This window comes from Cynoglossus semilaevis, chromosome 1 (assembly GCF_000523025.1).
Source record: "Cynoglossus semilaevis isolate Cse_v1.0 chromosome 1, Cse_v1.0, whole genome shotgun sequence".
Classification (NCBI taxonomy): Eukaryota; Metazoa; Chordata; class Actinopteri; order Pleuronectiformes; family Cynoglossidae; genus Cynoglossus; species Cynoglossus semilaevis.
In genome coordinates this window covers 3,277,839-3,303,453 of record NC_024307.1, presented here as the reverse complement: position 1 = coordinate 3,303,453, position 25,615 = coordinate 3,277,839, and the positions used below count along the sequence as shown (strand labels likewise).

The following is a 25,615-nucleotide window of genomic DNA, read 5'->3' as shown; positions in this document are numbered from 1 at the left end:
GCAACAACGTATAACAAATTGAAATCCAATTTATAGAAAACCTTCTGCTGATGGGAATTTATAGGTATTTATTTGTAGTAAATGTAAAACCAAGCCATCAGGGAGGGTTGCCTTACAGAGGCTGCAGGCTTCACCTCCGTAGTCTCGTTCAGGGTTCCCCGTTATTTTTTTTTTAGCTAAAAACATTTGAACATTAGAAAAACCCGTACGACGCACCACCAAACAAAAATGTCACAATAAGGTTATGTACTAAAATATAAGTATAATGTTTTCCTCAGAATTACTCAGTGTGGAATCTGGGCCTGTTTAGTTGAACACAACAATGATATATTCACAGGAATTGAAGAAAGAAGATCCTAATAAAGAATAAAGAAAAAAATAAAGATCCTCCACAACTCTGAGCATTTGAATGAAGAGAGAAGGATGTTGAAGAGAATCCCTTTGTGTATCTTTCTTCAATTCCTGCAAGTATATCAGCGTTGTGTTCAACTAAACAGGCCCAGGTTTTACACTAAGTAAATTGTGACTGAATTGAAACTAGTTGATCATTACATTTCATTAAATAAATTATTGGGAATTTTTTTTTTGTTTTGTGATGTGGGAATTTTTTTTATACCTAATGTTGTTATGGCTCAAAAAACATTGATTTAGACATCATAAAGTCTGGAGATTGTTCCTACAACGTGGTACTCGATACTCGATACATCTATAATTCAGCTTTTTTTTATTACCATCATCGTACTGGCAGGAACCTCTGACATTATGACAGCAGGTATCTGGAACATGTCAAAGTGTGATGGCAGGCACTTGGCAGAGCAGAGACGTTTCCCTGCCGCCTGCCTTGGTGGGCAGACGCTGGAGACAGACTCGGTCTGACATATGTTGGCTTAGAGGAGATGGGAGCTCTGCAGAGAGCTCCAAACTGCTGGTGTTGTACGCTGCTGGGTCGCTGGGTCTCGCGGCGCAGTGCTGGAGATATTCCCTGCCTGACTTTGACTAAGCAAAGCGGCTTATGTAAGATTTTTGGGTCCTTGGTGAGATCAAGGGAGCAGCCTCCGAGGTCCATCAAAGCTTACGATGACAGATGCTGTCGCTGAACGGTGGTAAAATGTTGAGCATCAGCACTGGTACTAATTTCAATCTGTTGGCTTCGTTTCACCGAACGCTGTTCTTTAAAACAACGGTGTTTTTTCTGATATGCAAATTATTCAGAGCTGTGGAAAAATATGAACTGTGTCCAATGCTTTGGTTCAGTTCCCAACTTTTCTTCCGCTCCTTCAAAAGGCGTTCACGTAATTGTAACTAAACCGTCTTTGTAGTTTGACCGTGACACGAAAGATTTCAAGGAGCTAAGACAAATGTGGACCAGAAGTCAGGGGACGGGATTTGTGCAATAAAAACACAAGAATTAATTCATTTGCAGCTACAGGAGTGATTCCTAAGCGCTAAATCATCGGGGGGGCTGAGGAAAGTTATCCAGTTTCACTTAATTTTTCTGAAAACAATTATTTATTATAAATTGTCTTTGTTTATGAATGATACAGTGAGAGGCAGAATGTTAAGTTACTCCACTGGGTGGCTTTTTTAAAAAAAAGCTTTTAAGACACAGTGAGAGGCAGAATGTTAAATTACTCCACTGGGTGGCGGCAGATGGCTTTTTTAAAAAAAAGCTTTTAAGAAAACGGCTAAATTGTCTTTCTTCAATTCCTGCAGGTACATCAGTGTTGTGTTCTACTAAACAGGCCCAGGTTTCACACTGAGGAAGTAAATTGTGAGTAAATAGAAACTAGAAGATCGTTATGTTTCATATCTTACCATTCTTGGGACGTTTTTGTTTGGAGTGCCTGTCGGGAGTTTTCTAAATTATTATTATTTATTTATTTATTTATTCCTGTGCCGTGGCTCAAAATAGGTTGGGAAACGAGTAAGAAATACAAGTTGCCAATATCATGGTTTAGCCTTAGAACCTTTTTTTAATTACAATTTGTAACATTTGGACCGAGGTGCCCTTAAGAGATTTTCAGAGTTATGAACAACATCCTTCTGCTGTTAGGGTCAAAAGGTCAAATTGATGATTTCTTCCTCTGTGGTTTCCGACAGATATTCTACTCGTGGCAAAGTGATATTGTATTTTCCTGTAGTCTGTGTTGGATCTCAGCGGTGTGTGTGAAACGCAGAGAAAATTTATGTGGGTTTCAATCGATTAGGTTCAAATATCCGGTTCAAAAATGTCAACCGCCTCACATTTCATATCACCAGGGCATCCGGTAACTACGAGTGCCATCTTCTAGGATTTAATCACGGCAGAATCTCTTCTCACCACAGCACCGTACCGCGTCCTCCACCAGGGCGGCGTTAGCCGGACCGTTTCCCGCGTCCTTCTTCTCTTACATCCACTCATTTCTCTTACATCATTTCTGTCGTCGTCCCGACGTTCCGTGGCCTCGCGTCAGATCCTGACGGTCGGTCTGTTTCACAGCGATCCCATCGTGAAACATACTTCACAGAGACTTTTTTTGTAACCACGCCGTGGTTGGAGCGTCACACCCACTGAGATATAGCCTGACAAAACACTTCCTCGAACTTGGAATGTGGACAAACTCTATAATGACTAGATATAAAAAGAAAAAAAAAGTAGTTGTTTAGCTAAAACTATTTTCATCTCTTGTATATCATATCTATAGTGAGGATGAATATAATTCCAAATATTCATTATTTGTAAAGATATATATAAATATATATAGATCTATAAATACATATAAATATATAATATATGCTTAGTTGAAAACATGACTATTTTCTGCTCCTGCTCATGTTTCGTTGTCATTTTTACGTTGCTAACTTCTTTTATACGCTGGTATGATGGCATGCAAAATATTGATTCTGAATGTAGACTTTCTTTTTGTTAGGAAAACAAAACACTGTTCTGTTCCACTGATATGTGTTTATTTAACTCAACAACAAATGCTTATTTTTTCCCCCTGGCGTGTGTAATTTCAGTGAAAGTATTTAAGTATGATCAGGGTTTTTTATTATTATTATTATTATTATTATTATTATTATTTGCAGTGTTTGTTGTTTTTTTCTGAACAGTATATGCATTTCCTGCCGATCTTTCCTAGCTGAGCTACTGAAAGAAAAGCCTCTTTTGAGTCGTTTGATCATTGCTGAGGTCACCATGTGTAAATAATAATGCAATTAAATTTTTTGGAGAAAAAGTTTGGAAATATTTGTCCGTGTCGTTGTTTTTTTTTGGTTTTTTTACATTCAGTTGACGTGACAAACCGTCAGACACAATAGATATAGAATCCATAAAACTAGCGTTAAAAGGAGCGATCTGAGTAGTAAAAGACGTTCAAATAGTCAAAAAAAAAATCAGCTTTTTGTTTTTAGGTTACGTTGGTCAGAAATGTGCCCATAATTTGGGCATTTTAATCACCGGAATGAATATTCACTCGAAAAGAAAAAAAACAACTTTCTTTTATTCTTGGTCTTCATCTGTTTCTGTTTGCGATTCTGTTTTTGACTTTGATTCGTTCCTCTATGAAATCCGTTAAACGCTGAACAAACGGTTTTTCAAGCGTGTCGTTCAAATGTAATGGTTTGAGAAAGGAGAAAATAAGATCAAGGGTCCCTTTGAAGTCAGCGCAGCTCTCTCTAAAGTATTGTAGAATTTTTTTCTTTATATTTACGAGAGAATATGTTCCGCAAAAAACTATATGTTGTGTACTCCACCAGGATTCACATTTAATGTGCTTTTCTAAAACAGAAAAAACCAGTGTGAAAACCAACGAGTTAAAAAGTCTATTAAAAAATTGAACGTTTTTCTTATTTTACCTTCAGTGTAATCCGTGTTATATTTTAACAGCTGTTTTCTAAGCCAAAGGTTAGGCAGGTATGTTAGCCATTGGTGAACACCCCTAAATAAATAAGCTAAAACTGCACCTTCAGGACCTACCGAGTGTTTGTCGCTTCTACATATGTGGGGGTATCGCCCTCTGTTGGACAGTGACTAAAACTACAGTATATTTGTTAATAATACATACACCTGTTCTAGCGTCTTCTGAAGTCATGTCAATCATACTCCTGTTCTAGCGTCTTCTGAAGTCATGTACTTTGAGGTCAATGTTTGTCTTCACAGTCATATTATTTCTACATCCATATGTGTCGGACACTCGTGTAAATGTGTCTGATCGCCCCCTGGCTGTGAGTCGGGTGTGTTGGAAACACCTATCTAAGAACTTTATTAGGTTGGCCTTCAATTTCCGCCTCTGTGGTGAGACTTCTGCCCCCAAGAAGCCGACCATGACAAGCAGAAGACGAGGCTCGAGGGCTAAAATAAAAAAAAAATCGTCGAATACAAGAAGTCGATTTATCCGGATAAATGCGTTGCTCTCGTGATTAATCGTGATTACCTGTGATTTTTCCACAAGTATCTTTAGAGTTACTTTTAGAATATTATAAGAATTAAGAATACTTTTTGAACATACAGTCTTCTTGGACGCATATAAAAATCGTAAAATATTGTGAATATGAATGACATATATTGTACGTTACACTTAAAAACGATAGAAGATCGATAGAAAACGATAGAAACGATAGAACGATAAAAACGATAGAAGATCTCTTATCCTGTCGGCGGTGCGAGATTTGCGTGAATTCAACAACAACCATTTGGAGTCGAGTCTTCCCTGGGGTTGACGGTTGTGATGCCAGGAAAGCGAAAAGGGGGCGGGGCCAAAAAATAAACGCAACTTCTGGATCGGCTAAGTCATTTATGTACATTAAGCTAACGTAATTTTTGGCAGTTTTGCGACTTAATTTACGACACTACTTGTATGTTTACTTGTGACCCGTCATGTCATGATTTTTTGTAGTTTCTAACATTGTGTTTTATTCGACCGAGTTCGCGCCTGTTTATTTAAATATATTTAATAATATTTTTTTTAAAAAAAAGGCCGATGGTAACATGAGCTGTTTATCCTAAACTTCAGATTTAATCTAAAAAATTAGCAAAACGTCTGTGACACACGGCCCTATATAAATGTTAGCTAGTACGTTAAGGTAAACATTAAAACTTACTATTATCCTGCGTTTCCCGGCTGACAAGTCAACAAATCTATAAGTAAAAGTATTAAATTCAAAGAAGTCTATTTAAAAAACTCATCTTGGCCAGCAGAGGGAAAAAAGAACGAGTCGATCTGATAACGTGATTCCCTCAACAACCAATAGGATTCTCACATAACCTGGCGTTGACCAATGGGAGTCCAGGAAAACAAAATGGGCGTCACTTCCTGTTTGGCGGTCATGTGACCAAATGGAAGTCGTATGATGTGAGAGCTGCAGCTTCTGGATGTAACTTTGTTCGTGTTCACAGTGTGAAGCGGCGCCTCCTTTGTTTGGTACGTACCGTAAACATTTGTCATTTGTGTATTTTGAGGTAACGAAACCCGTGGCTGTCTTTCTGCTACATTTGCGCCGTTGCTCGTATGTTTACGTTGAGATTTCGCCTCTGACTCATCGCGTCTGGATATGTTGTAGTTTCTAACAATTTTGTGTTTATTTAACCGAGTTTACCAGTTTGACTAAAGCAAAGCATTGAATTAGCTCGTCAAATAAAGTTGGCACTGTTATTGTCCTTATTCGGTTGTCACAATATTGATTACTAATATTATTATCTAAACTCTTTCTTTTTTTTGTAACATAACAACCAGCAGAGACAATTTACGTAATAAATGTGCCGTTTTTCGCAGCACTTTCCGGTGAAGCTGCATGCCAACTTCCCAACATGTTCGGTCCTAACAGTTCCACCTGCACCTGAGCTCGACCCCAACTGAAGTCCGGTGTCCTCCCTCTACCACCATGGACCCCGACCAGCAGCCCAGCCCTCAGTGCTTCCACTGGGACTACCGCTTCCAGCTCATTGGTCTGGGATTCGGCTTCTACACCGCAGTGTTCCTCCTCTCTCACCTGCTGTCTGTGACTCTCTCTCACACCTACAACTCTCTGCTGCCTAAAGAGAGAGTTTTCTGGAACCTTGCAGCCACACGGGCTGTATTCGGCGTACAGAGTACTGTCGCAGGTCTCCGGGTCCTGACCGAGGACTCTGTGCTGAACAGGGACAGGGTGAGAGGTCAGGAGGACTGGTCGTGGTTCAACGTCCTCACGGCCACTGGTTTCTTCGTCTTTGAGAACTCAGCGCTCCATGTCTCCAGTGTGGTCTTCAGGTCCTTTGACCTGCCACTGGCCACACACCATTTCTTCGCCCTGGCGGGGTACGCAGGTTCCGTGGTGTGGGACTCCATCGGTCACTTCCTGCCCATGGTTGTGCTGCTGCTGGAGATGAGCACACCGTTCACGTGCATATCCTGGATGTTACTGAAGGTAGGCTTTGCACACACTTACCGATAATATTGTCCGTCCGATATTATCGGCCCGATGTTAGCATAAATATGTTATATTTGTAAGAAGTTGTGATTGGTTTTTCCTTCGATAATGAAAACCGTATTATCGGCCCAATGTTAGCATAAATATGTTATATCTGTAAGAAGTTGTAATTGTTTTTTTCCTTCGATAATGAAAACCTGATAACAAAAGGCCTGGCTTTTGAAAAACGATGTGTGCTATAAAATAGTTTTTTTGGGGAAAAACGGCTGTACATGAAAGTGAATGTCACTAGATGGCAGCATTGCAGCTCATTAAATTAATTAATTTTAATAATCAGGGGATTATGCAGAATGCTGCAAATAAATACTACCAGGTACTCAATAGTATTACAGTTCTTGAGGGGGGTGAAAAAACTTCTGTCCCCTAGAGATGGTGGGAATCGGAAGTTAAGTGTTTGGACAATATCGCATATCAGCTAAAAGTCAATATCAGACATCCCTTGTTTTAACCAAAGACACGTAGCATTGCTGCTGCTGCAACGTGGTATTTCTTTTTTCTAACTATGTTTAGTTTCCGTTCCTCTTGAGGTCTGAACCTTTTTCAAATTAAAGAAGAAGTTCGTTTAAATGTTACAGTACAGTACACTACAACACCTTTTTATAAATAGAAATGTACGTTTTTTTAACAGTGTCGTGTGATTCTCTCTCAGGCTGGCTGGGCTCGTACCCTGATCTGGAGAGCCAACCAGTGGGTGATGATCCACATGTTCCACTGCCGTATGGTCCTCACCTACTACATCTGGTTTGTGACGTGGACCCACTGGGACGAGATAAACCGCCATGTGGCGCTAATCCAACGACTGCTGTTCTTCACCGGCCTGGCTCTGCTAACCGTTATCATCAATCCCATCTGGACGCACAAGAAGACCATGCAGCTGCTCAACCCCGTGGACTGGAACTTTGGCGACAAACCGGCACCGGGAAACGGACCTGCGAAGGACCAGGCGCGGGTTTCTGCCAAAGCTCACTCAAGTTGAGGGGTCACTGACGAGGTCAATGTTTTGTGCTAATGCTAATTTACTGATGCTGTTTACTGTTTGACGTTTGCTAGCTTACGTAATGACTGACCATTTGTCATTCGTGATGCGGTGAAAATGTCTTTTTAATTTTTAAATTTTTTTTTTTAATTGTCAGAATTTATTTTACATTTATTTCTTAACAGATTCATTTCACTTCACTCTGTGGTTTAATTAGGAAATATTCTATTTAGGAAACATTGTTCATCTTTGCGTCAGTGTGATTGTGTCACACTGCGATATTTAGAAGCTCTGTTTTCCCGTCAGTAGGTGGAGACTTTAGAACAAAAGTGTTAATTGAAATGAGTGACTTAATGAAGACATTGGTTTTTATATTTGCAGCAGTATTATATCTTTAAACACTATCACTTGTTCAAGTTCAAAGAACTGTGAAAAAACAACTTTCTTGTGGGTTTCCCCACAAGAAAGTCTGTCCTCTTAGCTCAAATTCTTTATTGTACTTACATGTGTTTCGCTCAGGTTTATGGTACAGACAGGGACAGCGCGGTTCCTTCTGCTTCTGAGTCGACGTCAAAGGACTCTGTAGTGAAGTCACAACAAGAATGTGGCCTTTGTTACCCCGATGTTCTATTGGTGTAATTGTGTTATCAGCACTAACTGGCAGCACATGCAACAAAATGACATTTAACTGAAATGCATTTAGTTTGAAAGGTTACTAACTGAAGCGTGTGGAAACTGTTAGGTAAATATATAAGTGGAAGTATCTTTAATGTTGATTTTTTTTTTTTACTAACTTTTTTACTTTATTTGTCTTATAAAATGGAGAAAGTTTCAGCAGCGACTCAGGAAAATTAAGCAAGCACGCCAAATGTTGGTATCGTGGGTATTTTAAGTTGTGAGAATTACTGCATATGTTTGCATCTACCTGATCAACAATTAGGACTGGGCGATATGGTCCTAAAGTCATATCTCGATATTTTGCTAGTAAATATCGATGTGCAATAAATTTCGCCGTATTTTCCCCCGAATTAGCAACAAAAGTTAGCATCCTCGAGATATTCCAAGTCGCAGAGATTAAATTATATATAACTCACACGTCAATGAAAACACGTATTACATTTTCAAGAGTATAAATTTAGAGAAAATATAATAAAATCGGGTTTTCGCAATTAAAGTGCTTTTACACATATTTGAGCTTTTGCTAGCTGCTAACGGCAGATACTTGCATCGGCGAAATCGTTTTAGTCCATATATTAATATGATTTATGTATCGTACTTTATCCCGTCAAAAAACATTGATACATTAGGGGAAAAAAACGATATATCGCGCTGTCCTAATTATGATATAATGACTTTGTATTCCGTTATGTGAATAAGGTTGGGTGTAAAGTTTTGGGTTTTTTTTTTTCAAAGTAAACTGTAAATTGTTTCTCTGAAATTCCTCTGAACCAACTTTCACAATAAGCTCCGGATTTTTGTTGTGTCTTTTATTTTTGTGCATTTGCGGTGTATGTGACAACAAATAACTGATTTTAAAAAAATATCATTTGTAATTACAGAATGGTAAGGTTTTCTTTTCACCCAGCTTCTCGGATGATTTACAGACGGTGTTGTTTTTACATTTTTCATTTCAGCTTCGACACGATTTCACGTTCTGGTTGTTTGAGAGTGAATTAAACTGAACTGAATACTAGTGGGAGTGAATTAAACTGAACTGAATACTAGGGGGGGAAAGGTCGTGTTCTTTGATTAAACGTTGGATCTGTGTGTTAGGATCGTTTTTGGTCGGTAGGTGGCAGCAGAAGATCCAAGTAAGTTCCTAAGACGTTGGCGCAACTCCACAAACCCCGAGCTTGGCATATTTCTCTACCACTCCAGGGATTACTGTCTCCAAATGATCATGTTTTTAAGAAGAAATAAAAAAATAAAAAAAAAAAAGTTAAATAAACTCAATGTACATTGGAAAATACTTTACGTTAAAAGTTTGAAAAAATGTATTATAAGTTTGGTCCGTTGGATTTAAAAAAAAATCGTTTGTTAGATACAAAGAAATGACGATATGGATCTGTGTTAAGATGTGTTGTTCTTCGACAAATAAATGAATAAAGTTGAGAACATACATTGTTTGGGTTTTTTTTACACGATTGATACCGAAGCTAATCACATCGTATAGTCAAAATACATGTTCTAACTTCGTAAAAATCCCAGTACTTGTTCCAATGAATCTCCCCTAAAACGTCGGTACCCATTCAGCTGTTTTGCTCGGAGCCACCTCACACGTCACGTGAGGGTTTCGGAACTCCTCGGTTAGATCCCATCGGAGAAGACTGCGGAAGCTTGATTGACGCTTCGTTTAGCCAATCAGATTTCCCCACACACAGCCACCAGCCAATAAAATCGTAGGAGTTGGAGGTGAAGACTTTTCATGGATGGAGTCAGCTTGCACCGACGGGGCAGAAGTTTAGAGGAGGACACTGGAGTATAAAAGTAGTTTACGGAGTTTTAACAGTCTTTAAAATCGCGTTTATGGGCCACGCGATGTTCTTCTAACACTTACATGGTGTGTGAACAAAGAGAAAGAGTTTGTCGTTTCGCGAAAAGACCTCAAAAAATGGTAAGCTCAATATTTTCTTCATTGTTGTAAATCGTCGTTATTTATCTTTTCTGCCAGTGACAAAAGTAGTTTATCTTAAACTGCCATTTCATGGCATCGTTTTTAAGAGAGTCTGGTTTTGTATTGAGTTTGTGACGAGCGCGTTTGGTTTTTTTGGAGCAGTTTTCTTAGGACAGAGATGTCTATAACGTGGCGCCTTCACTACGCTGCCAAGTTCCCAACACTGAAATACCTGCACCAAATCACAGTCTTCTTACGATGGTTTCTCATTTAAGTAACTGTCATAGACGTAAATATCTGAAAACGTTAAAAATGAAATCACAACATGTCTTTCGTGCTTATTTTTTTCTCTTCTTCACTAACGTCACAGATAATACAGTTGTTTTTTTTTTTATTTCTACCTTTGGAATTTCCTAACGTACCCTTCCTGTTCAAGGATGCTTCTGCAGGTGCGAGATAGCCTTCGCCCTCGCCAACCGAGATTTATTAGCAGATAATGTTTGTCATCTCCAGCACAAGGACGACATCTCTGTGTGATACTAAACAAACTGGAGAAAATCTCCAGAGTTTTCAGCTGCAGTGTTCAGTCCATACACATTAAAGTAGTCATGCATGGCATTCCTCATTGAAAAGACCCGCCAGCTCCAGTCAAGTGGAGGTTCAGTTGTAAATCAGAAGATACCATCTGCATCGAAAACAACCATGTCTTTCTAGGAAGACCAGACTAGTATTTCTGCTGTTCTCCACGCTCAGATTTACCAGCCACTCAACAAGTGAGTGCGAACATCCATGTGATCACACACACATGCCTACATTGGTAATTTGTTTGGCAAATACCCACGCTAGCCTGGCTGCAAATACAGATGCGGAGTACCTCGCCCAACTGTAATAACACCCAGGGGGAAGGCTCTCACAGATGCCTTTTTCCCTGTAGTATGTTAAAGTAAACACTCAGGTGAGACTTGTAGACACGGTGTCCTGTATGTGCAACACTTCCTCTTCACAACTGCTTTGACTGAGAAGAACTGCAGTTTTTTCTCTCAAAGAATATATGTATATATGTGTGTATATATATATATACATACATATATATGTGTATATATATATACATATATATGTGTATATATATACATATATATGTATATATATATACACATATATATGTATATATATATACATATATATGTATATATATATATAAAAAAATTCCAGGTTCATAGAAAGGGAATCAAACCCATCTTTAAATTTAGACTGGGTTTAACTAAATAATCATATAACACCATCAAAAGTGAACGACCCGTACAGGGATGGAACTCTAACCAACTGAGCTTTTTAGAACTTTAGAAAAAGGTTAGCTGCAGCTACAAGATGATTACGGGACACAAAAGCAAATGGCCCGTATGGGGATCAAACCCACGACCATGGCGTTATTAGCACCACGCTCTAACCAACCCAGGATTGAGGTTGTAAAAACAGACCTTAAGTCTGGGTAAGTTGTGAAATATGTGAATCATGGACAGTTGTTGTCCATTCTCAATTCAGTTGAGTTGCTAACAAGCCGAAATAGCTCAGTTGGGAGAGCGTCAGACTGAAGATCTGAAGGTCCCTGGTTCAATCCCGGGTTTCGGCATTTTGACCTCCCTGTCGTTCACCGCCAACACCTAACCACTGAATTTCCCAGGTGTTGGATGAATAGTCTTATATTATCTTATCAGTATCTATGAAGGTATATGGGTATATATAAATTATTATGTATTATGCTGATGACACTATATTTTTTTCTGTCAAGGAATATATAGATACTGTATATACACAGAAAAAACAGTGTCATCAGAATAGTATATATACATATATACACATGTATGTATGTATATATGTGTGTACATACAGTAGCTACATATGTGTATATATATATTTTGCTGATGACACAGGGTTGATATCTCATTAAAGAAATACTGTCGTCTGCCATTTGCGGCAGTAAACACAACTGTTTGTTTTTTTGCTAACTAACAAAGTGACTGTGACAAGACGGGAGCTCGAGGAATGACTCACAGAAAAGCCTTTTGTTTCGGCCACACTCGAGGTGCCAAAGTAAACAGCAACTGTGCTGAAGAGCATGCTATAGCATGAAAGTCTTGTTTTCACTCTCCATCCAGGAAATTTACAGCTAAACATAGATATACTCTAAATATTTTCAGGGTAATCTAACTGCGGGGCTAGAGTGGCGAATTGTGCCGCTCTGCAGGTGGGTGTGAGAAATTGTTCACATACCACACGCATGTTTAGCGGACGCTACTGTTGTCAAGATGTCCCTTTTTCTGTGTCGTTTGTCATGGCTGTTTCCTGTGGGAATTGAGCTCCGTCCTGAGTCAAAGTCTTGCACAATGACGTCCCTCAGTTTCCGACTGTGTCACTACGCTCCCAGCGACACTGCTGATTAATAGTGTGGTGGATTCTCTGCGCTGATTTGCTGTAATCTGAATGAGATGCTCTGTTCATCTCTGAAAATTCCTCACGAGCTTAGATCCAGCGTCAACAAAGGCTCTTTGGAGCAGCCACTTATCCACCGCTCGGCAGACACTGTACAGTGTTCTCCTAGTGACATGTTAGCCACACAAAGCTTTTAATGTGGCTCGCCGGGTGGGTGGAGACCCAAGAAAAGTGACAGCCAAGACCGAGACGGCCTGTGCTTTCAGATGGACACCACATTTAAATTACTCTGCAGTTGTAGTCTCTCATTTCGTCCTGTGATTCCCAAGCTAGCAGGACTTTTTTCACTTTCTTTGCCTCCTCTACCGAAAATCAAGCACTGATGGTTTGCTATTGTAGCTGATAGCTAACGGCAAATACCAGACCCATCCTGTCGTTGTGTAGATTGTTCCATGTGATCACTGACGGTGGATTATGTTACACAGAGTGGGGGATTGCGTAGACCCTCTCCTATAAGATGACCTTTTTGTTTGCAGTTACGTAGACAAACACATGTTGTACGTTTCTGTTTCTGTAAACCCCCCTTTTGTTATTTACTGTTTGCAAGTTTTTCTAATTTTCCTGGAGTTGAGATTGTTGCTGTTTAAAGCCAGCCATCTTGTGCCTGTTTGTAGGCCTCCACACCCCTCTTGAGGTCAGGGTGGGTTTGTGAAGTGTGCTGTGTTGTCAAGTATGGTTGGCTCAGATACTGCAATTGTATGAAGGTTTTTTTTGTTTGTTTGTTTGTTTTTGACACAACAACTCTTCTGTGGGTGCACTGCGATTTTTTATGTATGTGGTTCCTCTGGGACTCAAACCCAAGATCTTCTTAAGCAACACTCGAAGAGGAACCTTCCGATGCTCTACCAACTCAGCTATCCAGGGTTCAAAGAGAGAGAGAGAGAGACCTGTAATGATGCATCGTGAATCGGTTAAAAATCAAAACAAATCAAGACAAGTCGCATCGGTAGAAATAAAAAATGAATTGCGCCACACAAACAAGGTGTAAAGTGTAGGCTGTGTCATCTCAAGAAGTCCCTAGTCATACACACACTCCTAGGTGGCGGTGTGTGCCTAAAAATGTTAGTTATGACTATGGTTAAAAAAAAAAGTAATGACCAGAGCTACAAATGTAAACTGACTCCTCTGTTCGATTCCTTTTTCCTTTTGGAAATAGTGTGACGCTGCCGTTGAGCCAGGCTTGTTATATTAGCTTGACATGGTATGACATCATGACTACCCATAATCCTTTTAAAAACACGGTCCGTTGGCAGGCAGTTTATTCATTTTGTTTGCCACAGACCATAAATGGGGAAAATGTTGGGCAACGCCATCACCAAAATGAAGCCGACTTCAGCGAAGATGAAACCTTATGAGGTCTTAAACCTACGGTCTGTGACGAAACCTCATGAGGTCTTAAACCTACGGTCTGTGACAACCTGAGGCATCGCCGCCGAGCGAGTTGATACACTTCAGTTTGTTGTTTTTTTTTTATTTTGGCAACAGTAATTGTGACAATGCCTGATGTGCACGGCGTGAAGTGTGAATACCTGAGTGCTGCCGACTACGTCTGTTGGCTTAGTCTATCACGGCGCCGAGGTGTGTTGTGGTATTGTGTTGCCCAGCAACGCTCACACCTGAAAGAGGAAAGGACGAGGCAAAAACCACAACACTGCAATAGTAAAGTTTGCAATCGCCAAAAAACATCACTAGTACTGAAATGTTACAGACTCGGTATTTTAGGAGGGAACACTTCCTGTCATTTGGATTTGTACAAACAAACAGAGTATGTCGGTAAATCTGAATCTAAATCTGTTTTTAAATGTATGTAAACAACAAAAAATTATATCACATAGTTTGTATTTAGAACCGAAAAGAAAAAAAAATCCATTAACATTACAGGGAATGACCGAAAAGACAGATTCACATTTTAAAAAAATCCATTAACATTACAGGGAATAGCAATAGAATGCGTGACAATTAGCCGCTGTACTCCAATTCTTTTTCTGTTTACTTTTAATTAGACTGAAATGAGATTTTTTTTTTATCACAGTGCGCTGCAGGCCACAGTCACGTCCGCCCCAGAACCTCCCCCAAAAACAGATTACAGTGAAGCGTTGTGCCTGTTGCTCCTTCCTTATGTAGACTGGGATCTGCTGCTTTTTACTGGGACGACCGTTAAGTCGCATAAAGGGAGAAAACCGGGATGTATCGCTGCGAAGTCAGAGACAGATGCTCACAGCAGACTGCGAGTCTCCAGACTTTTGCTAATGGCTTTCAGCCCATGTGTGTTGGTGTTGGAATGCCACTTGTCAGTGAAAGTGTGTGACACAGAACGAAGCTTAAAGTCACAGTCACATGTTAGTGTGTGAGAAATTTTCACCCAGCACGATTTAATTTCATTTAAATGGTCTTAAGACGATTGTTTAGTCAGTGCTAATTCTTTGTCTTTACTAAACTTGATAAACGTGACGGGCAGAACAATGAAAAACTCTTCCACTATGTGGCAGTGTATGGCTATAAAAACAACAAAAAAAAGTGAAAATGTGGGAGACTGTCTTTCTTCAATTCAGGAATTAAATCAACACCGTGTTCAACTAAACAGGCCCAGGTTTTGCGCTACATAATGAAGTTGTGCGCAAATTAAAGAATGTTAATTTGTGACATTTTTGTGTAATGTTGCATTGTGAGGTTTTTCTCATAATGTGTGGCCCGAAGAGGTTTGAAAACCCAATCTACTGATATTTCCTGGTGACTGCCCCCAACTGGTAAAAAAGTAGTTTCATATGATTATATGATACGACATCATGTACAAGCTGCAGCATGAAATACTGCCAAATTGTGAAGAAACTTGAAGTAAAACCTGGGCTTTAATTCAATGAATTGCAGTGGGGAAAAAATACCTGAATTATCTGTCAATCAAATCTTTCATTACGTCACTGCGACTTTGGTGGTTCTCGGTACTGAACCTTGAAACCTTCAACTTCAACTCATCTTTCTATCTGTTTTTATATGGATACACTCCGTAGAGTACTGTGTTTGTAGTACTGGAGCAGGCTGGGTGAGTGTTTTCCCATCTGTAGAGAGTACAACTCAACCCTCCGCAGCGTGTAACGACACGCTCGGCTGCATCCGTCCTCAGCTGTACGACTGACTTTCACCTGCAGCCGGCAGTGATTACATCTGTGAGAAACACTGAGCAGATTCACAAGAAACACAACAAAAAAGAAATATCATCTTTAATCATCTGTGTTGTCTTTACTCGCCTCAGACGTGTTTACTTCCTCTCACTGCTCACGCGCTCAGAGGATGAAGGATCTGCTTCAGGTTTAGTTCAGTACCTGTTCAGTTCCACAGACGGAGCCGGTTACTTTGGTGTTGCACACCACATTTGAAGTCACTTCACACCACAGACAGCACAGGGTGTAATTTGTCCTGAGGAGCGTGTAGTTTTCTCTGTGAGACAGGTAACAAAGGAGGGACATGGGACTAATTGTAGGTGAGGGAAACGTGGAAGGAATTTTTGTCCCAATTAAAGCAGAACAGAGAAGAAAAAAAAAAAACGTTGCTTCTTCAAACAACACGGCTTATCTTTCTAGGTTGACAGAAACAACGCTTTCTCCCAGAGGATTTTTATTATTGATTTCCCTCCAGTTTGTCTTCCTGATGTCTTTAACAGTGGAGTTAAAGGAAGAGATGAGTCACTTTTCAACACTCCTGTCAGGACTCGGCTCTCGGGTTCCACTCCCAAATTATCTTGTCAATATACACGCAGTATATCAACAACGTGAATGATTGTTTTCACTGGTGTCACCGTCAAAAGAATCACATTCTTAATCAGATTAATCACAAAGTAGCTGTGGATTAATCCAACAAATTAATCATTTGTGACTAAAACGAATGATGGCGTTTTTTAATACAGTAAAAAGTCAAATGTATCAAATATTATATATTCAGCGTCATAGAGTTGGTTGATTGTTGTTATCACTCTTATACATCTCAGGGGTGTCTTGTAGAACAGGGGTTCCTGCCCTTGGTCTGTGGTCTGGTACCGGTCCATAGGTCATTTGGTACCAGGTCAGAGTGGAACACAGTGAAAAACAAATGTACCTTATTTTTACTGATTTACTTAATTTAGGGAGAATCCGTAAAGATAATCTAGCAATATTTCAAAATTAATCTGTCATTCAGACATTCAGATAATTGGGTTGCGTTTCAACCTCCGACCGTTAGTTGATCGTACAAGGACTGCATATATTTGCAAGTATTTGAGACTTTAAGTCAAACAGTAATAATAATAGAATTTCTTTATCCAAAAACATGTTTTTTCTTTCTTCTCTAGTGATTCCAAATGTCGCTCCCTCTGTTCCAGTGTTAGGAACTGATTCTGAGACTAGGATCACAGTTTTACCACAATTAAATTGTTAAAAAAAAAAACCCTCAAAATATTGTTGTGCCTAAAGTCGCGTATCGTATCACCAGATTCTGTCCAATACACACCCCTAGTATCTCTATGTTTTTTATACTCCTTAAACTCTCTAGGTCCTTCCAGCAGTTCTGACAGCCCTAGTTTTCAGTATTGTAGAACTCTATGTATCTCTTTATGGTATCGGACCAAGTAAAGTCACGTTAATATACGATAACTGAGCCGTAGTCAGTTGGACACACCTTACAACACTGTGCTGCAGCTTCTTTTGTTGGCCTCTGCTCTTTTGTTTTCTCACTCCTCAGGCTACACATACTCTATCTGTCTCCGTTAGCAGCTAACGTTGTCCGTCAGCTGCACCAGACATACATTAGCCCCGTGTGATCCTACCGCTGCTCTGGCCTTGTGCCCTGAGAACAGGGTGGAGGATGGAAAAAAAAAGAGGAGATGAGTTTTGGCGTTCCTTCCGTCTGGCTTTGTCGCTCAGATCTTCTCGGGTGTTTTACTGGCGTGTACTTATTATGTCTTGGTGAAGAGTAGACTGTCGAAACACTTATGTCGTGGCTTGTACTTATCTGTAGATGTAAGCCAGATTAAACGCGATCAACATTGACTTCCTTCTACTGAAGTATGATGTCACGACTCTGTCATCTCTCCCTGGAAATTCTGAAAAAAAGTCTGGAAAAAAAAGCACATTTTTTTTGGAGAGTTCCCTGACAGAAACTTAAGTCTGGAAAAAAAGCACATTTTTTGGAGAGTTCCCTGACAGAAACTGTCACCTCTGGATACAAATTGTAAGTCAGGAAATAAAGGCTGTGCTGCAGTGGAATGCTGTCTCTCATCGTGCCCAAGCAGGTCCAAAGGTCCCTCCTGCCACGACATGCTAAAAACATTTCCCTGGGCCAAAATGTGTGCTCACCATAAAGTTCAAATGGCACGTTGACCCCCGCATCGTAAAAACCTAGTCCTGTAAAATGTAGATTTTTCTAAACTTATCGGTCTAAACTTTTGTTGGATTGCAATACCTTTACCGGCCTGTAGCTTCAATTCTGACCATGTCTAAGAATCAAAGATGGCAACAAATTAATCCAGTGTAAAAAAAAGTATGTGTGAGTCATTAATTTGACCTGTTTTACAGTCGCACCTTGAAGAAACCAAATGTAAGTTTGACTTGTAACTATTCAAAGATTTAAAAAATCTAATTTACATTTGGGGTTAAAAGCTGCCGCATAAACGTTTATTGTTTATTGACGCCTGGCTCTGACGCCGTTCGCGGCTTCATCACCACAACAAACGAGGGGAAAATCTGCTTTGAATAAGAACCGTTACTACAGCAACCCCTCCCTCTGGCGTTGGGAATGCCCCTCCATTTTAATGTTGTGCCATGCCCTGACCCGGTGCCACAATTAGCAAATGAGTATGTTGAGTACACGTGAACGCATGTTTGTGTCAAGCACTGTTAAAAGCTTTCTTTGTTTGTACCTGACCGCGACAGCCGCCACACCCCTCTGCTGGTCTGAGAGTCGGCACGACTGACCCGCTGCACTCGGATGTCTTACTCATGATATGATGATCTGCAGAAAGATTCTGGAATGCTAGTTTAATTTGCTAAAAGTGTGCATTTCAATCCACCATTGAAGTTGACCTTTGGTGATATTTGTCTTCTTCTTTTAGGAATGTGTGTTGGTGTAGCTGATCCCCTGCATTCAGCGTCAGCGTGAGAGGAGCAGCAGTCATGGACGTGGAAGACTTCCCTCCCCCGCCGCCAGAAAGTAAAGGCAACCAAGTGTTTCCCCCCACTCACATGTGTCAAACTGATAGTGTCAAACTGTTCTCTCATAACGCTGGTGTCACAGGCCGGTTAGCTCAGTTGGTTAGAGCGTGGTACTAATAACGCGACGGGCGCGGGTTCGATCCCCGTACGGGCCATTCTCTTTTGATCGTGTTGCGTAATTGTTTTGTAGCTGCAGCTAACCGTTTTCCTACGGTCTGAAAAAAACTACATTTTTCACACAGGCCGGTTAGCTCATATGGTTAGAGCGTGGTGCTAATAGCGCCAAGGTCGCGGGTTCGATCCCCGTACGGGCCATTCTCTTTTGATCGTGTTGCGTAATTGTTTTGTAGCTGGAGCTAACCGTTTTCCTAAGTTCAGAAAACAACTACACTTTTCACACAGGCCGGTTAGCTCATATGGTTAGAGCGTGGTGCTAATAGCGCCAAGGTCGCGGGTTCGATCCCCGTACGGGCCATTAATGTTTGATCGTGTCACGTAATCCTCTTGTAGCTGCAGCTAACCGTTTTCCTACGGTCTGAAAAAAACTACATTTTTCACACAGGCCGGTTTGCTCAGTTGGTTAGAGCGTGGTGCTAATAACGCCAAGGTCGTGGGTTCGATCATTTGCTTTTGATCGTGTCGTGTAATCGTCTTTTAGCTGCAGCTAACCGTTTTCCTACGGTCTGAAAAAAACTACATTTTTCACACAGGCCGGTTTGCTCAGTTGGTTAGAGCGTGGTGCTAATAACGCCAAGGTCGTGGGTTCGATCCCCGTACGGGCCATTCTCTTTTGATCGTGTCGCGTAATCCTCTTGTAGCTGCAGCTAACCGTTTCCCTAAGTTCTGAAAACAACTATAGTTTTCACACAGGCCGGTTAGCTCAGATGGTTAGAGCGTGGTGCTAATAACGCCAGGGTCGCGGGTTCGATCCCCGTACGGGCCATTAATGTTTGATCGTGTCACGTAATCCTCTTGTAGCTGCAGCTAACCGTTTTCCTACGGTCTGAAAAAAACTACATTTTTCACACAGGCCGGTTAGCTGAGTTGGTTAGAGCGTGGTGCTGTAATCGTTTTGTAGCTGCAGCTAACCGTTTTCCTACGGTCTGAAAAAAACTACATTTTTCACACAGGCCGGTTTGCTCAGTTGGTTAGAGCGTGGTACTAATAACGCGACGGGCGCGGGTTCGATCCCCGTACGGGCCATTTATTTTTGATCGTGTCGCGTAATTCTCTTTTAGATGCAGCTAACCGTTTTCCTACGGTCTGAAAAAAACTACATTTTTCACACAGGCCGGTTTGCTCAGTTGGTTAGAGCGTGGTGCTAATAGCGCCAAGGTCGCGGGTTCGACCCCCGTACGGGCCATTCTCTTTTGATCGTGTCGCGTAATTGTTTTGTAGCTGCGGCTAACCGTTTTCCTAAGTTCTGAAAACAAAAATCACATTTTGACACAAACTGGTTAGCTCAGTTGGTTAGCGCAAGGTGCTAATAACGCCAAGGTCGTGGGTTTGATCCCTGTACTGTCCATTAATGCCATTTTTTTCCAATCCAACTGAACCCAGTAACATACTGTATGTGGTCCCAGAGATACATGTTGAATTGTATGTTTTTAACACAGCATCATTCCAAACTGTCGTGTCATATTTTATCCCACCACACTGAAGGGAGAAAGACATTTGAATCCTGGGGGGAGGGGGGGGGGGGGTCCCTACAAAAAATGGAAAAGGGGGGGGGGGGGGGGGGGGGGGTTCCATACATAAAATGTAAATAATGGACGAAGTGAGCGCACAGAGTCGAAGGAGCCAGTCAGTGGAAAGACTGTCAAAGTTTCACTTCCTCCCTGTCCTCCGTGAGTTGGTGACAGGAAACCTGGCAGTGACCAACAATGATTGCACAACAATCAAATGTATACACACCCACTGACATATGTAACATCCATGGTGACGTTCGCAAACACAAGTGACACAGTGACATCACAACTTCTTCTGTGGTTTTGGAAGAGAAAGTCTAGTCATTAGGAATGTGACTTTATTATTTATTGCCTCCTCGTCTCCGAGGAGCTTCTTCTTGCACTTCTCAAACACTTTTCAAATGCCTGTTGCAAAATGTAGCCGCAGTGTCGCCTCCAACAGCGTGGAAGCATCCAGACCACAGGAGGCTTGTGTCACAAACTAAAATTTGAAAACATTGTACTGACACCTAGAGGGAAATCGTGGAGATTGTCAGCTCTGGTTAGCTGTTATTAGCTGCTCTGCTCTGTTTATCGTAGGACTTACATCATTTGTCGATAATTGGCTAGTAATTAATCCGCAACCTATAATACCTCACGCGAATGAAGTTTGAACTAAGAAGTTCTACCGCAATTTTAAATGCAACGAGTACCAACTGCTGGCTCGCGGGCTAAATCCGGTCCACTGAACCGTCCAATCTGAAATTATGTTTGGATTAAGAAGTTGTAACGTGAGTTTATCCACAATTTCAAATGCAACGATTTCCAACTGCTGGCTCGCGGGCTGAATCCGGTCCACTGAACCGTCCAATCTGGATTTATGACTCTTTTTTTCAATTTTTTTATTTGTTTTATTCCATGTCATTTGAGTGTTTGGCCCAGAAAAAAAATGTCCCCCAGACAAATAAAGCATGCTAGCTGTACTGACAGTTACTTTTAATTCTAGGCTAAATATTATCGCGAAGGTTGTTTGTTTTTTACTGTGGGAATATAAAAGACACTTTGTTTGTTTCTGCCCAGCAGCATCATTATACAGGTTTTTTTTTTTTTTTTTACATCGATCAGACTTTCTCTGCAGCAGAAGCTGGACACGATGAGAACAACACAGATTCCTTTCCCTCGCCCTCTCTCTCTCTCTCTGACTCTCTCTCTTGCTCCCTCGCTCTCTCTCTCTCTCTCTCTCTGTCTCTCTCTCTCTCTCTCTCCCTCCCTGTCACTGCTGTGACACACACACACACACACAGCCGAAGGTAAGGAGGGTAAAATGTGCTGCACTGCTGTGAATACTAGACAATGTGTCCCAGTATTTGACTGAACACACACACACACACACACACACACACACACACACAGCCTCCAGGGACAGACACAGGCTAAAGAAATGCTTTGTCTTCTTCTGCCCAGTCACTTGCTTTGTTGTTGCCAGAGCGATGCTGGATCGCATCGTGAAACTGTGACTCATGTGAGACGACCACCGTGTGGCAGTGTGGCGATAAGCCCTCTGAACAGAATCCATATTGTAATCTACGATCAACAATAGGACCTGCACCAGGGTTGGCACTGGTCCTTGTACAAGTGGAGGCTGACGATGTGTTCGGCTACTGTACATCGCTGTATCAACGTAACAAATCAATTGGGGCCCTTATGTGACCACGGCCCCCACTTTGAAAACCACAGCCGTAGTCTTTTCACCAGTAAAACTTAGTTGTATTTATGAAACAGTCACATGATTTGGTATCGAGATTTTGAATGAAAGCAGCGTCAACCAACGGCCTGGTCTTTGCTAGCAATGACGAGTCATCGGTTCTTGTCAAAGTTTGCAATAGAATTGTTGTAGTAATTTTTAAGAACAGTTGCTTTCAGATAATGGAAACAAGTTCTGTTGTTAGATGAGGCAGTATTTTAGCTGCTTGTTCAAAGTCTGATTCAAAATTTCAAAGACGCTCAAGTGTTGTGTACAAGTCGTTCAACTAGTCGTTTTTTTTATAGGATAATGTTACAAAAAATACCGAAGGTAAAATCACAAAAATTCTCTAAACTCTCTAAACTAAAAGTTTATTTTTGTTGGTTTTGCCTGATAGTGATTCCATTTCAATACTAAATGATCAGTCTTAGTCTAAAATTGCACTTTACTGTAGAAGGTATAGACACTTCTTTAGCTCCGGTGGCTTGTGGTGGTACTGCGCTATTAAACAAAACAGCTAAACTGTCTCCGGTCCATTCTCCTGGCAGTGTCAAACATTTCTAACACAGCAGGATGTGACTGAGCACATACATGAGGCCAAAGTTACCAAACGACATTCACCCCGGAGCTCCCTCTACAGGCCGTTAGTCACCTGACTGTGCCTTATCTCTGTGTTGCACACCATTCATTACTGCACAGATAACATCTCTGGGTCTAGTTTTGCCCTCTCCACCTGTTTTTTTCCCTTTTTTTTTGTACTTTTAGTAATGTGTGCAGCTGGACACGGGTCACCATTCTGACCTGGAGCATTAGTCACACACTGAGTGAACACACTCTGAGTGAACACACACTGAGTACGGGGGTAGAACAGCTACCTGTCAGGCCCTGAAGGACTGTACTGCTGATTTAGAGCCGTTCACTTTGTTTGAGGAACTTCAAAGTTGTTTGGTTTTGACTCGAGGGCCTTTGTTTCTTAGAAAAAAAATTAACTTAGCGCAATGAGATAGGTGTCGATAAATGTCTCTCTACTCCCGACTGTGTGGCGATCAGCCCAACTTAAAGTCTATCTGGATGTAAAAACAGACCTTAAGTCTGGGTAAGTTGTGAAATATGTGAATCATGGACAGTTGTTGTTCATTCTCAAATCAGTTGAGTTGGTAACAAGCCTATGACCTAAACGTTAGGAATTAAACATATAGTTATATTGCAGTTTATAAAGACTAGTCTGATCCAGGCGTACAGACTTCACCATCACAAGCCGAAATAGCTCAGTTGGGAGAGCGTCAGACTGAAGATCTGAAGGTCCCTGGTTCAATCCCGGGTTTCGGCATTTTGACCTCCCTTTGGTTCGAAATCTTCAAAACCTTCAGATCTTCATATTGCACTTTATAAAGACTAGTCTTCTTCAAAAAAAGTTAAATGGACAGTTGTTGTCCATTCTCAATTCAGTTGATTTGGTAACAAGCCGAAATAGCTCAGTTGGGAGAGCGTCAGACTGAAGATCCGAAGGTCCCTGGTTCAATCCCGGGTTTCGGCATTTTGACCTCCCTTTGGTTCGAAATCTTCAAAACCTTCAGATCTTCAGTCTGACGCTCTCCCAACTGAGCTATTTCGGCTTGTTAGCAACTCAACTGAATTGAGAATGGACAACAACTGTCCATTTAACTTTTTTTGAAGAAGACTAGTCTTTATAAAGTGCAATATGAAGATCTGAAGGTCCCTGGTTCAATCCCGGGTTTCGGCATTTTGACCTCCCTTTGGTTCGAAATCTTCAAAACCTTCAGATCTTCAGTCTGACGCTCTCCCAACTGAGCTATTTCGGCTTGTGATGGTGAAGTCTGTACGCCTGGATCAGACTAGTCTTTATAAAGTGCAATATGAAGATCTGAAGGTCCCTGGTTCAATCCCGGGTTTCGGCATTTTGACCTCCCTGTGACCTCCCTGTCGTTCACCGCCAACACCTAACCACTGAATTTCCCAGGTGTTGGATGAATAGTCTTATATTATCTTATCAGTATCTATGAAGATTCTCAGTCATCCAGGTCATGGTCAAGGTTGAAGAGTTCTCTTAGGCAAGAAGAACTCGCTTGGATTAAAGCTGAAATGCTGCCTAACAACTCTTCAACCTTATCTTATCAGTGGTTAGGTGTTGGCGACGAGCCAAAGGGGGGGGAGTCAAAATGCCGAAACCCGGGATTGAACCAGGGACCTTCAGATCTTCAGTCTGACGCTCTCCCAACTGAGCTATTTCGGCTTGTGATGGTGAAATCTGCACACGTGGATCAGACTGAAATCTAGTATCAACTTCTGCCAACTTGGAATTTTCTGTTTTCTTTGGGAATTCATTCAGGATATGACTTTAGCCTCGGCTAATAAAGTCAAGCTGTGACTTCACTTACACCAAAGGAATTCCTGGTATGCACGCAGAGCACAAAATGTAGCAACGCTAATCTGTCCGTGTCAGTGCTTGGATGGTGTTCAGGTTCTGAAATATACCATATAAGTTAAAATATATTTTTACATCAGCTTTTTTAAAAACAAGATTGAACCCATAATTCCTTAGCATACTGTTTAACTTTAATTGATTACAAGTTAAAATCTTTGTGGTCTTTGTGGCAACACGGGTTCGATCCCCGTACGGGCCATTTACTTTTTATCGTGTCCCGTAGTCCTTGCATAGCTGCAGCTAACCGTTTTCTAAAAACAGAACTGCTGATAAGACACAGGCCGGTTAGCTCAGTTGGTTAGAGCGTGGTGCTAATAACGCCAAGGTCGTGGGTTCGATCCCCGTACTGGCCAACTGCTTTTGATCGTGTCCCGTAATCCTACCATTGCTACAGAAAACCTTTTTTCCAAAGTTCTAAAAACAAATCAGCTGATCAGCACGTGTCTTTATCAGAACCTTGATAAAGATAAAGGACTCAGCACCTGGACCTGTGATACCGCAGCGTCGTTGAAGGATCATTAAATTTTCAAAATAAAACACCTTTTATTTTTTTCTTCTGTCAGTATCAGAGTCTGAATGACCTTTGACCTGTTGTTCTGAAACAATGACAGATTATTAACAGTAAAGGGAAATGACTGGATTCTTTTGGAATGAAGTAGAAATGAGGAAAACTACATTTTTTTCACTGCGGCCCAGTACCAAATGAACTATGGGCCGTCACCGGTCCCCTGACCAGAGATTGGGGACCCCTGATCTACATTATCCCTGTGCTGTTTTTTTACTGAACCCCACACCGTGTAGTGAATAAATACAGAACAGAAATAAGTGTCCAAACTTAGGCTGAACCATTCTGTGAGGGGGAGTGTCAGCTGGACTTCCTGCCGCTCCAGTTGCATTGTTGAACGCTGGAAGTTTATTGGTCGATCTCTTCCTCTGGTGTGAACGCCATCCGCCTAAATCTCGCAGCATTTCTGCGATTTGTTTGCGTCTTAGCAGAGTGCAGGTGATTAACGTTTACAGTGCTTTGATGTTAGAAAATGTGCTGAAGGAGC

General features: G+C 41.1%; 2 protein-coding genes and 12 non-coding genes across 15 annotated transcripts in view; 13 read left to right on the top strand and 1 right to left on the bottom strand.

Moving 5' to 3' along the window:
• The first annotated feature begins 5,251 nt into the window (after positions 1 to 5,251).
• cln8 (CLN8 transmembrane ER and ERGIC protein) lies at positions 5,252 to 9,116 on the top strand. The gene is made up of 3 exons (XM_008318592.3): positions 5,252 to 5,402; positions 5,754 to 6,384; positions 7,097 to 9,116. The coding sequence occupies exons 2-3, from the start codon at positions 5,863 to 5,865 to the stop codon at positions 7,421 to 7,423; spliced, it is 849 nt and encodes a 282-aa protein (XP_008316814.1). The 5' UTR covers positions 5,252 to 5,402; positions 5,754 to 5,862; the 3' UTR covers positions 7,424 to 9,116.
• A 709-nt stretch (positions 9,117 to 9,825) lies between these two features.
• Positions 9,826 to 25,615, top strand: part of arhgef10 (Rho guanine nucleotide exchange factor (GEF) 10) — a 54,161-nt gene continuing 38,371 nt past the window's right edge. For both annotated transcript variants that reach the window (XM_008318782.3, XM_008318710.3), the window contains exons 1-2: positions 9,826 to 10,037; positions 18,607 to 18,704. In XM_008318782.3, coding sequence (XP_008317004.1) covers positions 18,668 to 18,704 — 37 coding nt within the window. In that variant the 5' untranslated portion in view covers positions 9,826 to 10,037; positions 18,607 to 18,667. The remainder of the gene's footprint in view (positions 10,038 to 18,606; positions 18,705 to 25,615) is intronic.
• Positions 11,595 to 11,667, top strand: trnaf-gaa (transfer RNA phenylalanine (anticodon GAA)). Its single transcript has one exon. It is a non-coding gene; the product is annotated as a tRNA-Phe (tRNA).
• Positions 18,788 to 18,861, top strand: trnai-aau (transfer RNA isoleucine (anticodon AAU)). The gene has a single exon. It is a non-coding gene; the product is annotated as a tRNA-Ile (tRNA).
• trnai-aau (transfer RNA isoleucine (anticodon AAU)) lies at positions 18,948 to 19,021 on the top strand. The gene has a single exon. It is a non-coding gene; the product is annotated as a tRNA-Ile (tRNA).
• On the top strand, positions 19,108 to 19,181 carry trnai-aau (transfer RNA isoleucine (anticodon AAU)). The gene has a single exon. It is a non-coding gene; the product is annotated as a tRNA-Ile (tRNA).
• trnai-aau (transfer RNA isoleucine (anticodon AAU)) lies at positions 19,416 to 19,489 on the top strand. The gene has a single exon. It is a non-coding gene; the product is annotated as a tRNA-Ile (tRNA).
• trnai-aau (transfer RNA isoleucine (anticodon AAU)) lies at positions 19,576 to 19,649 on the top strand. The gene has a single exon. It is a non-coding gene; the product is annotated as a tRNA-Ile (tRNA).
• trnai-aau (transfer RNA isoleucine (anticodon AAU)) lies at positions 19,836 to 19,909 on the top strand. The gene has a single exon. It is a non-coding gene; the product is annotated as a tRNA-Ile (tRNA).
• trnai-aau (transfer RNA isoleucine (anticodon AAU)) lies at positions 19,996 to 20,069 on the top strand. The gene has a single exon. It is a non-coding gene; the product is annotated as a tRNA-Ile (tRNA).
• trnaf-gaa (transfer RNA phenylalanine (anticodon GAA)) lies at positions 23,375 to 23,447 on the top strand. The gene has a single exon. It is a non-coding gene; the product is annotated as a tRNA-Phe (tRNA).
• Positions 23,582 to 23,654, top strand: trnaf-gaa (transfer RNA phenylalanine (anticodon GAA)). Its single transcript has one exon. It is a non-coding gene; the product is annotated as a tRNA-Phe (tRNA).
• Positions 24,299 to 24,371, bottom strand: trnaf-gaa (transfer RNA phenylalanine (anticodon GAA)). The gene has a single exon. It is a non-coding gene; the product is annotated as a tRNA-Phe (tRNA).
• On the top strand, positions 24,843 to 24,916 carry trnai-aau (transfer RNA isoleucine (anticodon AAU)). The gene has a single exon. It is a non-coding gene; the product is annotated as a tRNA-Ile (tRNA).